Source organism: Geotrypetes seraphini, chromosome 3 (assembly GCF_902459505.1).
Source record: "Geotrypetes seraphini chromosome 3, aGeoSer1.1, whole genome shotgun sequence".
Lineage (NCBI taxonomy): Eukaryota > Metazoa > Chordata > Amphibia > Gymnophiona > Dermophiidae > Geotrypetes > Geotrypetes seraphini.
In genome coordinates this window covers 134,885,056-134,899,083 of record NC_047086.1, presented here as the reverse complement: position 1 = coordinate 134,899,083, position 14,028 = coordinate 134,885,056, and the positions used below count along the sequence as shown (strand labels likewise).

The 14,028-nt window shown below is 41.1% G+C and overlaps 1 protein-coding gene across 2 annotated transcripts in view; it reads right to left on the bottom strand.

Annotated features, from left to right (window-relative positions):
- Positions 1 to 826: 826 nt before the first annotated feature.
- The window catches only part of LOC117357773 (interferon-induced very large GTPase 1-like), a 29,323-nt gene continuing 16,121 nt past the window's right edge, over positions 827 to 14,028 (bottom strand). For both annotated transcript variants that reach the window (XM_033938863.1, XM_033938864.1), the window contains exon 2: positions 827 to 8,894. In XM_033938863.1, the coding sequence (XP_033794754.1) occupies positions 1,588 to 8,892 (7,305 nt within the window). In that variant the 5' untranslated portion in view covers positions 8,893 to 8,894 and the 3' untranslated portion in view covers positions 827 to 1,587. The remainder of the gene's footprint in view (positions 8,895 to 14,028) is intronic.

The following is a 14,028-nucleotide window of genomic DNA, read 5'->3' as shown; positions in this document are numbered from 1 at the left end:
AATAGATAAGATTAAAGATAAATCATAAGCTGGAAAGAAAAATAAAATAAAACTTTGTCTTCAATCCACGGTTTCAGCGTCAGTGATGAAGTGGAGCATGTAAGTTTAGGAGGAGCGATTGACGTTTCCAGAAAGGGCTTCTTCATACCTCTGTGGTAACAGTATGCTGGTCCTGCACACTACCTGCACTTTTAACATATGGCCAAAATGTTGGGAATTCTTGACACCATGTTAGTTTTGGTTTGACACACGTTAAAATCTTGCATTATGCCCAAAACTTAATATACATTAGTGAAAAAGACACTATGCTTGTCAAATCTTGTTTATTTGAAGATATAAAAGTATGTTTGTACCCAGCACAATCTCATTTATTCACTAATTACATTTCAAATACAATATAGCTTCCCATGATCCTGTGTAGTATAACACTAACAATGGAAATCTCACTTCAAACTACTGTATGTGATATAATTCTACATAATTAACTTGGGTGTTCAGTAAACATGAGAAATTTTTTTAAGCAAAGTTTAACAATAAGGATTATGTTATACAACAATAAATACCTGAATTGAAAATCTAGATCTAGACTAAGTAGCATAGCAGGAAATGTAATAGTAACTATTAAAAATAATGGAGTCTGTGACTTACAGAAAAAGCTACCATATATACTTGAATATAAACCGACCTGAATATAAATCGAGGTAACCTTTTCCCCCCCAAACAAGGAAGAAAGGTTGACTCGAATATAAACCGTGTGTGTGTTAATATTCAAGCACAGTGCCCTGCCGGGCTCTGCACTCTGTTCCCCCCTCCCTCCCTACCCTGCCAAGTTCTGTAAACTATACCCCCTCCCTCCCGTTGCCTTGCAGGCTTCCACCAGGCCTGCTGTAAGTTCTGGTGGTCCAATGGAGAACCGTGACAGGAACAACCTTCCATCACTTCTGCTCATGTAGCCATGTAGAGCCGCTAGCTGATTGGCTGCCACAAGTTCTTGTGGTCCCTTGAGAACTCGTGGCAGCCAATCAGCTAGTGGCTTTACACAGGCAGGCGCAAAGGAATGTCGCTCCTGCCGTGGTTCATTGCTAGATCACCATGGATTTGAAAGGTAACAGGGGAGGTGGGAGTGAGGTAAAAGTTCTTACAATCGGCTGGGACAGGAGATAGGAGAGATCCCTCCTGTCCCAGCCCACAGCTGGACCACCAGGGATTTTTAAAAAATACAAGGGGGGGGGGAGATAAAAGTTGTTAAAGTTGGCTTTGGCAGGAGACAAGAAGGATCTCTCCTATGCTGGCCCACTGTTGGACCACAAAATCTTATAGCAGGCCCAGCAGAGGCCTACAACAGGTTTGGGGGGGGGGGGTTATATTCAGCACTGACCTGAATATAAACCAAGACCAAGACCTGAACATAAACCAAGGTTTATATTCAGCACTGACCTGAATATAAACCAAGATCCCCATTTTGGGGGAATTTTTTTGGCCCAAAAATCTCAGTTTATATTCGAGTATACAGTATATGGAATCTTAAATCACAGTGTTAGGTGAACCAGGAGGAGAAAGATAACTCTGAACTTTACTGTAGCAAGATTAAATCTGTTGTTTCAGTTCCAAGATTATCTCTTCCTTTGTTATAGAGTTCCACTGTGAGGGGATAGATCCTTTGTCCTCAAATTTCTTGTTATAATGTTCTTCTAGATTAGTCCTGAATTTGCTAACAAACCATTTCCAGTATAGCTGTGATGAGCTGTCTGGTAGGATGCTCCACTGTGAATAAGGAGGTCCTGCATTTCTGTAGTTTTTATATGGAATTTTATTGTCTTCACTAAGTACAAAATAACAGTCACTTGCTACACTACTGGTACAAAAGTCAACGCTAAAGTGATTTGTTTTATACCATTTCATACCTGTTAAACACTCAGGACGATGGAAAGGAACACTGTGGTCTCCATCATGACCTGAAATAGTGTTTGTACAGATAGCACTGCAAAAGGGGCACTTCTCCCAGCATCCAGCCAGCTGATCAAGCAACAGTTCATGAGGTTTCATCTCAAATGTTTCCACAGTTACTTCACCAAATTCTTGTTTTAAACTGTTTACCATATTTCCCAGTGCCATAGTCATTGCATCTTTTAAAAAGTCAATGTTTGTTAAGTCTTGATGTTCAAGACTTTTGAAATCTCTTCTTCGAATATCTAGCTGATCTCCAATCTTTTTACACAATGTATCTAACCACAATGATGAATCACCTTTTCTGTCTTTAACAACTGTAGTTGCATAATTAATGGATGTGAGGAGCAGATTTTGGACAGAATCAAGAGAAATAGTCAAAAAATTTGTAAGACTGTTTTCACTTGAGAAATACTCTTTGACACACTTTTTAATATATTCTTTAAAACTTTCTTGGGGCCTTTCAATGTATTTCATATATTTAGAAAAGTTTTCTTCTTCTGCAAGATACATGAGAATGTAGCTTTCTAATTTCAACCGATTGCCATTAAAGGCTTGTTTGTTAGATTTCATCTCACCTGCGATGTCAATAGCTGTCTTCTGATAGATTCTCTGATGTAAAGGTCTCCTAAGTTTGTCACACAAAAAATCTGGAAACATTGTAATGAAGGTTGCTCCTTTGCAGGAGATTCTAAAACTGTTGAAATAATCCCCTCTCTTACTTTTGAGGTATGCAACTGGATCATTTGTTCTCTGGAAATCTTCATGAAGCTTTGTGAAACGTTTTGCTGCCTTTCTTAAACAATATAAAGATAAATCTATTTTGAATTTGTTTCTGTATGTAAATCTAGGACCTTTGGAGGCAGATTCTACCTCTACATCTATTCTCTTTATTATTTCATAAATATAACTTTGATTGTAATCCATACCAACCTCCTCTTTCTTCTGAATGTATTCATTAACAATCTGCTTGATATGACTTGTCAATTGCTGTATGTTTTCACTGTCACATTTTTCAAATGATATGCTCGTAAAAAAAAATATGGAACTTTTTTTCATTGCAATATGCTTAGAACGATCAAAGTAAAATGCATTCTGTTTTTTGGAATTGTCAATACTTTCCATTTTATCATTATAATTTTCACTTTTAAAATGGTCCAAAATTGCTTGAACTATATCTTTATCTATCTGCGGCTCCTCAACAGGGGCAGAATTGTTGATCACTTGAATGATCCAATTTTTCCACATTGTGTCAAAGTTCTCTCTCATCTCTTCTTCACTTAACTCTTTCCCCTTTAACTGCAAAGCCAGCTGTTTACTTCTTCGAAACAATTCATCCTCATATTTTGATTTATTTTCATCCAATTTCATTTTGCTTTTCTTTAGTTCAATGATTTCTTGGCATTTCCTTTTAGTTTTTTCAATAAGCTCTTGTTTCAGTTCTTTCAGCCTGTTTTCTATATTAGTTTTCCACTGAATCAGTATCTCACAGTCTTTGCTTTCAGTAAAATATTTCTCTTGATCTTTCATGATGGCCTCATATTGCTCTTGAACCTGTTTTTCAAGTAATATATTATTTACATCGTCAATGTCGTTATTTTTAATTCTGTTGTTCAGCCTGGTCTGTAGGTCGAGCACATGATACCTCAATTTCCATGTCCAATTACTGTATTCTTCTTCCAGCTTACTATATGCTGCAATCTCTAATGTGTTCCTGAAGCTGAACACAAAGTTCTCATTCAGCAATGCATTCCAAAAATCCTGAATGCGGTGTTTCAGTTCTGACATTTTTAAAATACTGTGTCTAAACTCATTTTTCGCAGATGCCAAAATGACATTCTTTAGATCCTGAACATTTTTGCTGTAACTGGGATTCGGAGGTGCCATTGGAGGATCCCCTTCCCAGATGTGAGCAAAATAATGAATGTGATTATTTACATCAAATCTGATGACATCACTGAAGCATGTTACATCACAGAGTTCTTGCTCTGCTACAGTTTTTGTCATTTCGTCTAGTTTCTCCTGAAGACGTCTTCGTCCTTCCATATTTTTTTCCTTTGCTGTTATTTCACCTACATTTTGATGTACAAATAAACAACTTGGTGACAGTTTTACTTGCTTCATTCTTAGAAATGCCTGGACAGCAATTTGCAGAATATCCTGCATTTCAGCAGGAATTTCTCCAAATATATTTATTAGAGTCATGTTGCCAATACCAATGACAAACGTAGCAAATTCATTATCATGATTAAGTGTTGCTTTGTTTGCTAATTCAAGGGTCCGGAGCCCCTCGGTATCAATCACAAGTACAAAATCAAAGTTCATTTCTTGACAGAGCTTTTCATCAACTTTAATAAGCTGCATAAATGCTCCTCGAGTGCATCGTCCTGCACTAACAGCAAATTGCAGACCAAACATTGCATTCAGTAGTGTTGACTTTCCAGTGCTCTGGATACCAAGCACAGAAAGGACAAACACTCTTTTGTCTCCGAGTTTCTCAATGAGTTTGTCTAAGATATCTCCTACCCATTTCAAGGGTACGTGTGCAGTATCTCCATCCATCAGTTCAATAGGATGTCCGGAAATCATCAAATCAGCTGCGATTTTTGGCAAAGCAAAAATATTTTCATCTTTGTTGCATATCATATCCAAAGCTTCATAGATCTGCCCTAATTCTCTCAAAAGATGTTCAAGACCAAATGTAGAATAATTGATCTCACTAGACAGAAAGTTTAAACGTTCTCGCATTTTATTTACCATGTCATTATTATGTTTTCCTTCTTGCTTCATGTTAGACCATACAACATTATATTCATCATATAGTTTTGAAAGATAGTCATGAGACAGTTCATCAATGAACATTTTAAACCAGTGTAGAAAGTACATTTTGACTTCATCTGTTTGGGAGTTTAAGATCCCGAGTAATGATCTCATTAGGTTATTGAGGGGAAATGCTTTTTTCAACTGATCATTCCTTATGGCACGTTTTTCCGATTCTATGTCACTTCTATATTGCTCAATGCTTTTATTTCCTTTTTCACGAAGGCGAGTGAGTTCCTTATCCTTCTTGCACCACTTATGCCACAGCTCTCCTTGAAGAGGAAGAAAATGTCTCTTTACTTGAGATAACTTTTTTTTTTTCAATAAACTTAATAATTCCCCTGCAATATTTTTACCCTCTTTACAGTCTTCATCATTTTCATCGATAATGAATGCATACTTACAGGCAATATTTACACATCCATCAAGACTAAAAGTGCTATCTGTATTCAACATTGCCAGCATATGTTTTATTATCATTGTCAACTCATTAATTAAATCTGCTTCATTTCTGTTCTTGATGCCTATTTGTACTTGGCTTCTAGATTTGCAAACTGGAATTTTTTCTTTATCAGCACAAAGGCAGATCAAAGGTTTTGAAGACTTGAGCAAACTGCGTAAAATTTGTTCACCTTTTTCATTCCGATCAGACTTTGATAGAAGGATCACATTGACAGAAGCAATCTCCTGTAAAAACTGGAGTTGAGGCTCATGCTCTCTTGCATCTCCACGAAGGTTAGTAAATGCGATACAGTCATCAAAACTGTCATCATCCTTCCCACTCGGACAATACCATGCTATTTCTACAACTCCTTTCATTAGGAGACATTCTTTGCTACTGCCTCTGCTATGTCGGTTGTAAAAAACATCATGCTTTTGTTTACTCAATAAAGAATTCAAAATCTGAGATTTTGACAACACAGAATCACCAAATCTTATAAAGGAAACTAAAGGGGTTTGAGTTTCACAAATGGATTTTTCTTCACATCTATTAGTCACTGCATCTTCTTTGGTTTTTGTTTTATGTTGCCATCGCTTCTTAACCTGCCGAAAGGACCAGAGAGGGAATTCTATTTCTGAAGTGCAGGGATTTGGTATCAATAGCGGAAGTGCAAATTGGCATAAAGAAAGTTTTATTGTGAGGTTCTGCCTCATAAAATTATCTGCACAAAGAAAAACAGCCATCTGTATATCCATCGGATGTATTGGTGTCTGACAGGTTCCTTCTAGTTTATGTGTTTCCTCATTGATATCATTGAAAAATTCATCCACGTCTGAGAATTTGTTCATGTTTTCCAGTGTGTTACATGGATTGTCTACAGCTTGTTCCTCCTCATTTACACCTTTGTACACCAAGTATCTTGCTCGGTAATCTAACATCAGCAGCTTTTGCAGGTAATAAAATGGAAGTTCACTTTCTGCGCAAGGCTGGCGTTCACACAGTGATAATTGGTCAATAATATGGAAGTCTGCTGTCCTCATTTTTTTGGGGTAGTATTTGCTAAGGTCAAGTCGCTTAATCAGATTTAGAAAATTCTGGTTTGCATAAGTTTCAAGCATTTTACATTCTGATAGCTCATCTTTAGATTTTGATACATTCTGGTGGTGGTTCTTTTGACACACATTCTCTAATTCTTTTAATGCACGCTGCTTCGTGTCATCTTTTATGGTTTCATAATTTTCAAAAATAAGGAAGTGTAAGTCTTTCTCTAGTGCTTTCCAGTTAACATAATCATCATATTTTTTAAGGACAGAGGTAACCTCAGATGATAGGTGACTTTCCAGATATTTTTTCATTATATTTAATCGCTTACGCTTTTGCTCTGGAGACACTTCTTTATCTTCTTTTGTCACTGTCAAGCCAGTCAGCAGCAAAAAAGCTTCAGCTCGGTAAACATTTTGTTTTCTTAGACTAATGTACTCCTTATAAGCATCTTTCATCTCCTTTAACATGAAATTAATTTCTGGGCATCCGAGGTGATACTGAAAGATGTTATCTTCCAGACTGTATCCGCAGCTGCTCGCAATGCAGAGCAACAGCAGTTCTGTGTCTGTCTGTTTAGTTTCTCTCAGAGTCTTCAATAAAGAATCTAAAGACAAATTTAGATTAAGGGTGGATTTTACCTTTGCTTCATGTATTGCTTCTGCAGAAGTATTATGTTCAAACGTGACTTCCTGGATAATATTCTTTGCTCTCTGTAATACTTCAGTAAACTGATCAAATTCAGAAATGGAAATATTTTGGAATTGCTCTATTTCTGAGTGATAGATCCACTGCATAAGGAATGAAATGTTGGGGAAGTTCTTAACTGAGTAACCATGTGGCTCAATCAGACTGTGTATTTGAGATTTAATGAAAATAGTATCACTTCCTGGATTAATTCTGTGCTCCTTCATTACACTGCTCAAGAAATCTTGAAGTACTTTATCGGAAAGACAAATATTAATCCAAACACTGTAGTTTCTTGTTTTTTCAATCAGTTTCTGTTTAAAATCAATTAGTTCCTTCAAATGTTCTTTGGTTCCGGAGGTCTTCCAGTTTACCAGATCTTGTAAGAATGATTTGGCATCATCTTCTGCACTTATGAATTGTTCTCCGAACAATATCATGGCATTTTGATTTGTTAAAGTTTTGTAGGCATCTATAAGACCAGCACAAACTTTCTGAACATCTTTAAAATCTTTTCTGTGATTGGACAGAATTAGGTCCCACACTGGTACCAGCTGAAATCCTCTGTCAATGACACACCATGTTTTGTTACTAGTGATAAGACCGAATTTCCACTGAAAAAGAGAATCTGCTTCAGCTGGTCCACCTGTCTTGGTTATATACAGTTGAATCTGTTTTTGGAAAGTTTCTTTTTGTGTTCCTTGAAAAGATGCTTGTGACTGAGATTGTGAACCCCCAATACCACCTGCAAAACCACTGTAACTGGCTCCAATGTGATAATTAAGTGCTTCAGATACCAATTTTTTCACTTCTTCAATGTGCTCTGTCTTAAAGCCCTCTGAGGATGCATTCCACCAGAATATCCCACCAAAATGAAGGGGGCCCTGATTAGCATGAGAACCAAATCTCTTGAAAAATTTCTCATATCTTGGTAGCATATTTTCTTTGTCAGTCTCTTTGATGAAACTCAAAATGTTTTCAAGATCTTGTAATTCCTTCAGCACTGCTCTGGAAAGACTGAGTTTGTCTTTTGGAAAGAAGCATGAAGCCAGTGGAATGTAATTATATTTTGTAGTACAAATGTAAGTTTGCTCAGTGTGAGACTTTTGTTTGTTTTCAGACTCTGAAGATTTACTGTGTTCGCTGCTAGTTTCAAAATGAACCCCCCAAAAGCCACCTTTGGCTGAACAGCTGAAGCTATGGCCTAGTTTTTCCATGGATTTCTTAAAGGTTGACTCTGCTACAAAAGATGAAAATTCTTTCTGTTGAAACACAGATCCCTGGTCAGGACCATAAAGGCTAAAGTCATCAGGGATGTTAACAAGCTGTTCCCTTTTCTGTAGCCAGTCTTCTAATTGACTGGTCTTATAAATCCCTTCTAGGGCTTGTCCCCCAGATGCATGTGCTAGAATATCTCTGTCAGAAATATTTCCCCCTTGTCTCAAAGAATCTTGCATTACATCTAACTGCTTGTGCAGATTTTCTATCATTTCACTGAAAGATTTCTCAGATGGTACCCAGTACTCGGTTGGTATTTCCATGGCCAACTTCAGCTCTTCCTCTTTTCTTTTTACACAACCATCATGTCGGCTTTTGCCTTCACATTGCATTTCCTTGAGCTCTTTCAGAGTCTTCGTTGCCTGCTCCTTCTTCTCTTTCAGCAAGTCACAGCGTTGTTTTCGAAGCTGTTTTTGTGTTGCCTTTCTATCTGGTATATGAAGAAGTTCCTGAAGTGCTCGTTTTTCCCATGAGTGTCGTATGCAACATTCTAGTTTTAAATAATCTTCATGATTAAGGTGTTTCAAAGCCTGAGCATTATTAATTCCAAATCTATCTTGCAACTTGGGCAGCCAGTAATTTCGATCCAGCCCCACATCATTGAGTCTCTGAAGAAGTTCTGACTTTCCAGGATCCTCCAGAACTTGATCTTCAGATGCATCTTCCTCTCCTGACATTGCTTACAAAAGAAAAAAAAAGTTTGTCAGTTAAAAATAAAGAGATATTGTTACTCTTTAACTAATAAGAGATTGAGGGTCAGATGCAGAAAGCTTCCTATGGAGTTACCACTGATATAATACTCTTTAACTACTGGATAGCAATGCAGAAAAGATTTCAGTATAGGTGTTAACACATGCAGACACTCTGACCACACTCTGCATTAAAATGAATAAACATATAAGGCCAGACTCTACTGTGCACGCCTCTTCCTTCCCTTCCCCTAAACCTCTTTAACATTCCTGGCATGAGCAGCAACCCCAACCTGCTGCTCGTGCCAGCGTTGGCTCTTCCTCTGACATCACTTCCTAGGCAAGGGTCCAGAAGTGATGTCAGCAGGGAAGGGGCGTGCACAATAGTGGGGTGGGTGGTGGGGAAGGGGCGGGGGGATGGAGAAGAGCACAGGTGCCAGTGCCCAGGGCGGACCGTCCCCCCGCCCTCCCTTACTACACCACTGCCTGCAATGTAGGCCAATAAAACCCTGCACTACATTACTGGTGCCTAAGTTTTGGATAGGCGTAATTCTGTAAACGGTGCCCAAGCACAATTGACATGTAGCCAGTATTTTTATTCTAGGTGATAGTGCTGTTGTATAAGTCTCTGGTGAGGTCCCATTTGGAATATTGTGTGCAATTCTGGAAACCACACCTTCAAAAAGATATAAATAGGATGGAGTCAGTCCAGAAGGCTGCTACAAAATTGGTTAGTACTAGTAGTCTTTGTCAAAAGTATATAGGGACAGACATAGAGACCTCAATATGTATACTCTGGAAGAAAGGCAAGAGAATGGGGATATGATAAAAATGTTTAAATATCTCTGTAGCATTAATGTACAGGAGGTGAGCCCTTTTCAAATGAAGGCAAACTCTGGCATGAGAGGGCATAGGATAAAGTTAAGGGGTGATAGATTCAGGTGTAATTTAAGCAAATACTGTAGTTTTTTATAGAAAGGATGGTAGATGTGTGGAACAGTCTCCCTATAGAGGTGGTGGAGACAAAAACTGTATCTGAACTCAAGAAAATGTGGGACAGGCACATGGGATCTCTTATGGAGAGGAGATAGTGGATGCTCTGTATGGGCAGACTGGATGGACCATTTGGCTTTTAGCTGCCGTCATGTTTCTATGTTTCTCACTTTCATGATATCTATGAGTGTGTCTGAGAAGAGAGTTAGGAACCAGATATTTTTTTTCAGACAGAATCCAGTTCTTTGAACAAAGCTTCAGCAACGAAAGAGATTACATTGATAAAACTGGCAAAGGCACAGGTCAGCTTGGTCAATAGCTTATGGCTAGGAATAGTCATAAGGGGACCACAAGCTAGAGATACAGTAAATGGAACAGTCTCAGTCTGGAAAAACCAATTGACTTCATTGTCCCACCTTGAGATAGGTAGGAGCTGGGATGGGAAGAAGAAAATTTAATATTACACAGAGGCTTCGCTCAACTGATATCATGCTAAGCTCTAAAATTTATTTAATACATTTATATACTGCATAATATCTAAGCAGTTTCCAATATCAAACACAGAGACATAAAATCAACAACCACTATCTTCTTATCCACATATGGTGGCTATATGCCTGGCAGGGCCGCCATCAGAAATTTCTGGGCCCCTTACTGAGCAATCCTATTGGGCCCCCCCCCCCCATGCACCCCTTCCCCCCCCCGAACCCCCCTTCTTCCATGGGCCGAATACACACATACTTTTCTCTGTTGCCGCACTCTTTGACCAAAAGATTTGTAAGCCTGCAACCACATCAAGGTAGACTCTTTCAGCAGGGCCCTAACCTAACCTAAACTAAACTAATCTATACCTATCTATTCTAAACTAACATATGTCTAATACTGAACTAATAACAAACTAACAAACATCTGCATAATAAATAACTAATAAATAATAGTGCTAGTAGCTATAATTCACTTTTGAATAAGAACATAAGAAGTGCATCTGCTGGGTCAGACCATGGGTCCATCCTGCCCAGCAGCCCGCTCCCACGGCAGCCCATCAGGTCCATGGCTTGCTAATACTCAGATGGGGCCCCCTTGCCCCCATCAGGTCCATGACCTGCCTAATACCCACATGGGGCCCCCTTGCCCCCTTGATTGCTCATCAAAGTCCTGTCTGTAACCCACGATCCCCTTTTCCCTCAGGAACCCATCCAATCCCTGTTTGAAACCCTGTACTGTACTTTGTCTGATCACCTCCTCCGGGAGTGCGTTCCATGTGTCCACGACCCTCTGAGTGAAGAAATACTTCCTTGCATTTGTTCTAAACCTATCCCCTTTTAGTTTCTCCGAATGCCCCCTCGTACCTATGGTCTCCTGTAGTTTGAAGAACCTGTCTCTGTCCACTCTTTCTATGCCCCTCATGATCTTGAAAGTCTCTATCATATCCCCTCTAAGCCTCCTCTTCTCCAGGGAGAAGAGCCCCAACTTGTCCAGCCTCTCGGCATATGTGTAGTTTTCCAGCCCCTTTACCAGTTTCGTTGCTCTTCTTTGGACTCTCTCAAGTACCGCCATATCCTTTTTGAGGTGCGGCGACCAATATTGAACGCAGTACTCCAGGTGCGGGCGCACCATTGCCCGATACAGCAGCATGATGACTTCCCGCGTCCTGGTTGTGATGCCCCTCTTGATGATGCCCAGCATCCTGTTGGCCTTCTTCGTGGCTGCTGCGCACTGTGCTGATGGCTTCATTGATGCATCCACTAGCACACCCAAATCTTTTTCAAGTTCACATTTTCCCAGCAATGCCCCCCCCCATTCTGTAGTTGAACATCGGGTTCCTGTTCCCTAAGTGCATGACCTTGCATTTCTCTACGTTGAAGCGCATTTGCCATTTGAGTGCCCATTCTTCCAGCATGCCTAGGTCCCTTTGCAGGGCCTCACATTCCTCCCTGGTCCTGACTCTTCCGCAGAGTTTGGTATCATCCGCAAATTTTATAACCTCGCACTTCGTCTCCGTTTCCAGGTCGTTTATGAATATGTTAGACAGCAGCGGTCCCAGCACTGATCCCTGTGGCACACCGCTCATGACCCTCTGCCAGTCAGAGTATTGGCCCTTCACTCCGACCCTCTGCATTCTACCTGCTAACCAGTGCTTGATCCATCTGTGTACATCCCCACCCACCCTGTGGTTCCACAGTTTCCTAAGCAGCCTTTCATGCGGTACCTTGTCAAAGGCCTTTTGGAAGTCGAGATAAATGATGTCTACGGGTTCCCCCTTGTCCATCTGCCTAATTATCCCCTCAAAGAAGTACAGCAGGTTCGTTAGGCACGATCTTCCCTTACAGAAGCCGTGCTGGCTTGTCTTCAGTAGTCCATTTTTCTCGATGTGCTCGTAAATTCTGTCCTTGATCAATGCTTCCACCATCTTTCCCGTAACTGAAGTCAGGCTCACCGGCCTGTAGTTCCCGGGGTCACCCCTCGATCCCTTCTTAAAGATAGGCGTGACATTCACCAGTTTCCAGTCCTCCGGTATCTCTCCAGTTCTCAAGGATAGGTTGCAGATGTGATGGATTGTACCGGCTATTTCCTGTCTCAGTTCCTTTAGTACCCTTGGGTGGATTCCATCTGGTCCTGGTGATTTGCCACTTTTTAGTCTATCTATCTGCTTGAGGACATCCTCTTGACTTACCTCTATATGCTCCAATTTTTCGTCTCGTTCCCCGCTTATGATCTCCCCAGGATCCGGTACATTGGACGTGTCCTTGCTTGTGAAGACCGACGAGAAGAACCTGTTTAACCTCTCAGCTACCTCTTTATCCTCCTTAATCACTCCCCTCCTGTCCCCATCATCTAGCGGCCCCACCTCCTCTCTCGCTGGTTGCTTCCCTTTTACGTAGCTGAAGAATGCCTTGAAGTTTTTTGCCTCCCTAGCCAGTCCCTCCTCATATTCCCTTTTTGCTTTTCTAACCTCTCGGTGGCATACCTTTTGGCAGTTCCTGTGCTCCTGTCGGTTTACTTCCGTCTGGTCCTGTTTCCATTTTCTGAAGGATGCTTTCTTATCCCTTAACGCCCGCCTCACTGCAATTGTTATCCAAACCGGGTCTTTTGAGCGATTGTTCTTGCCCCCTTTCCTGAAACTGGGGATGTACATGGTTTGTGCCTTTTGGAGGGTATCCCTGAATAGGGACCAGACGGTCCCTACGGTCTTCATCTTAAAGCTGTTCCTGAGCTTTTTCCCCACCATTTTCCTCATAGCATCTTAGTTCCCTTTCCTGAAGTTGAGCGCAGTCGATGCGGTCCTCCTTGTTGTGGGTGACCCCATTTCTATCATAAATCTGATTGCGTTGTGATCACTGTTGCCTAGCGGTCCTCCCACTTCCACGTCTCTTGCAGGCCCCCCTAGTCCATTGAGGATGAGGTCAAGAATAGCATCCCCTCGTGTCGGTTCCTTGACAAGCTGCTCCATGAAGCAGTCCCTTACAGCTTCTATGAAGTCGGTTTCTCTAGCGCAGTTGGAGTGACCCGTACCCCAGTCTATCCCCGGGTAGTTGAAGTCTCCAAACACTGTCACATTGCCGTTTTTACATTCCTGTCTCAATTCAGCCTCCAGGTCATGTCCGTTAGCCTCTGGCATACCGGGAGGGCGATAGTACAGCCCCAATTTTACGTCTGCTCCCTTTGTTCCTGGCAACCTGACCCATAGCGATTCCAGTCCCTCCGCCTTCGTTGCCATATCCATCCCGACCGAGGGGATAGAGTCCTTTATATATAACGCTATTCCTCCACCCCTCTTGTGAGTCCTGTCTCTCCTGTAGAGCTTGTACCCTGGCAGCAGCGCCACATCCCATTGGTTTTCCTCTGTCCACCACGTTTCTGTTATTCCAATTATATCCAGGTCTTCCCTTCTGGCTGTGACTTCCAGCTTTCCCATTTTGGCCCCTAGACTTCTTGCATTTGCGTATAGGCAATGGAGGTCCCGGATTTTGGCTGCCACTACTGCCTTGGCCTGGGACTTGCTGGCCCCTCCATCCTCCGCATGGGCTGCTATCCCCAGAGTTTCACGTTGCACTCCCGTTCCTCGTGCCTCTACTGTGCCCGTAGCCTGCACCCTCGTATCGCTCAGCCTCCCCTGGTCTCTGCCACCCC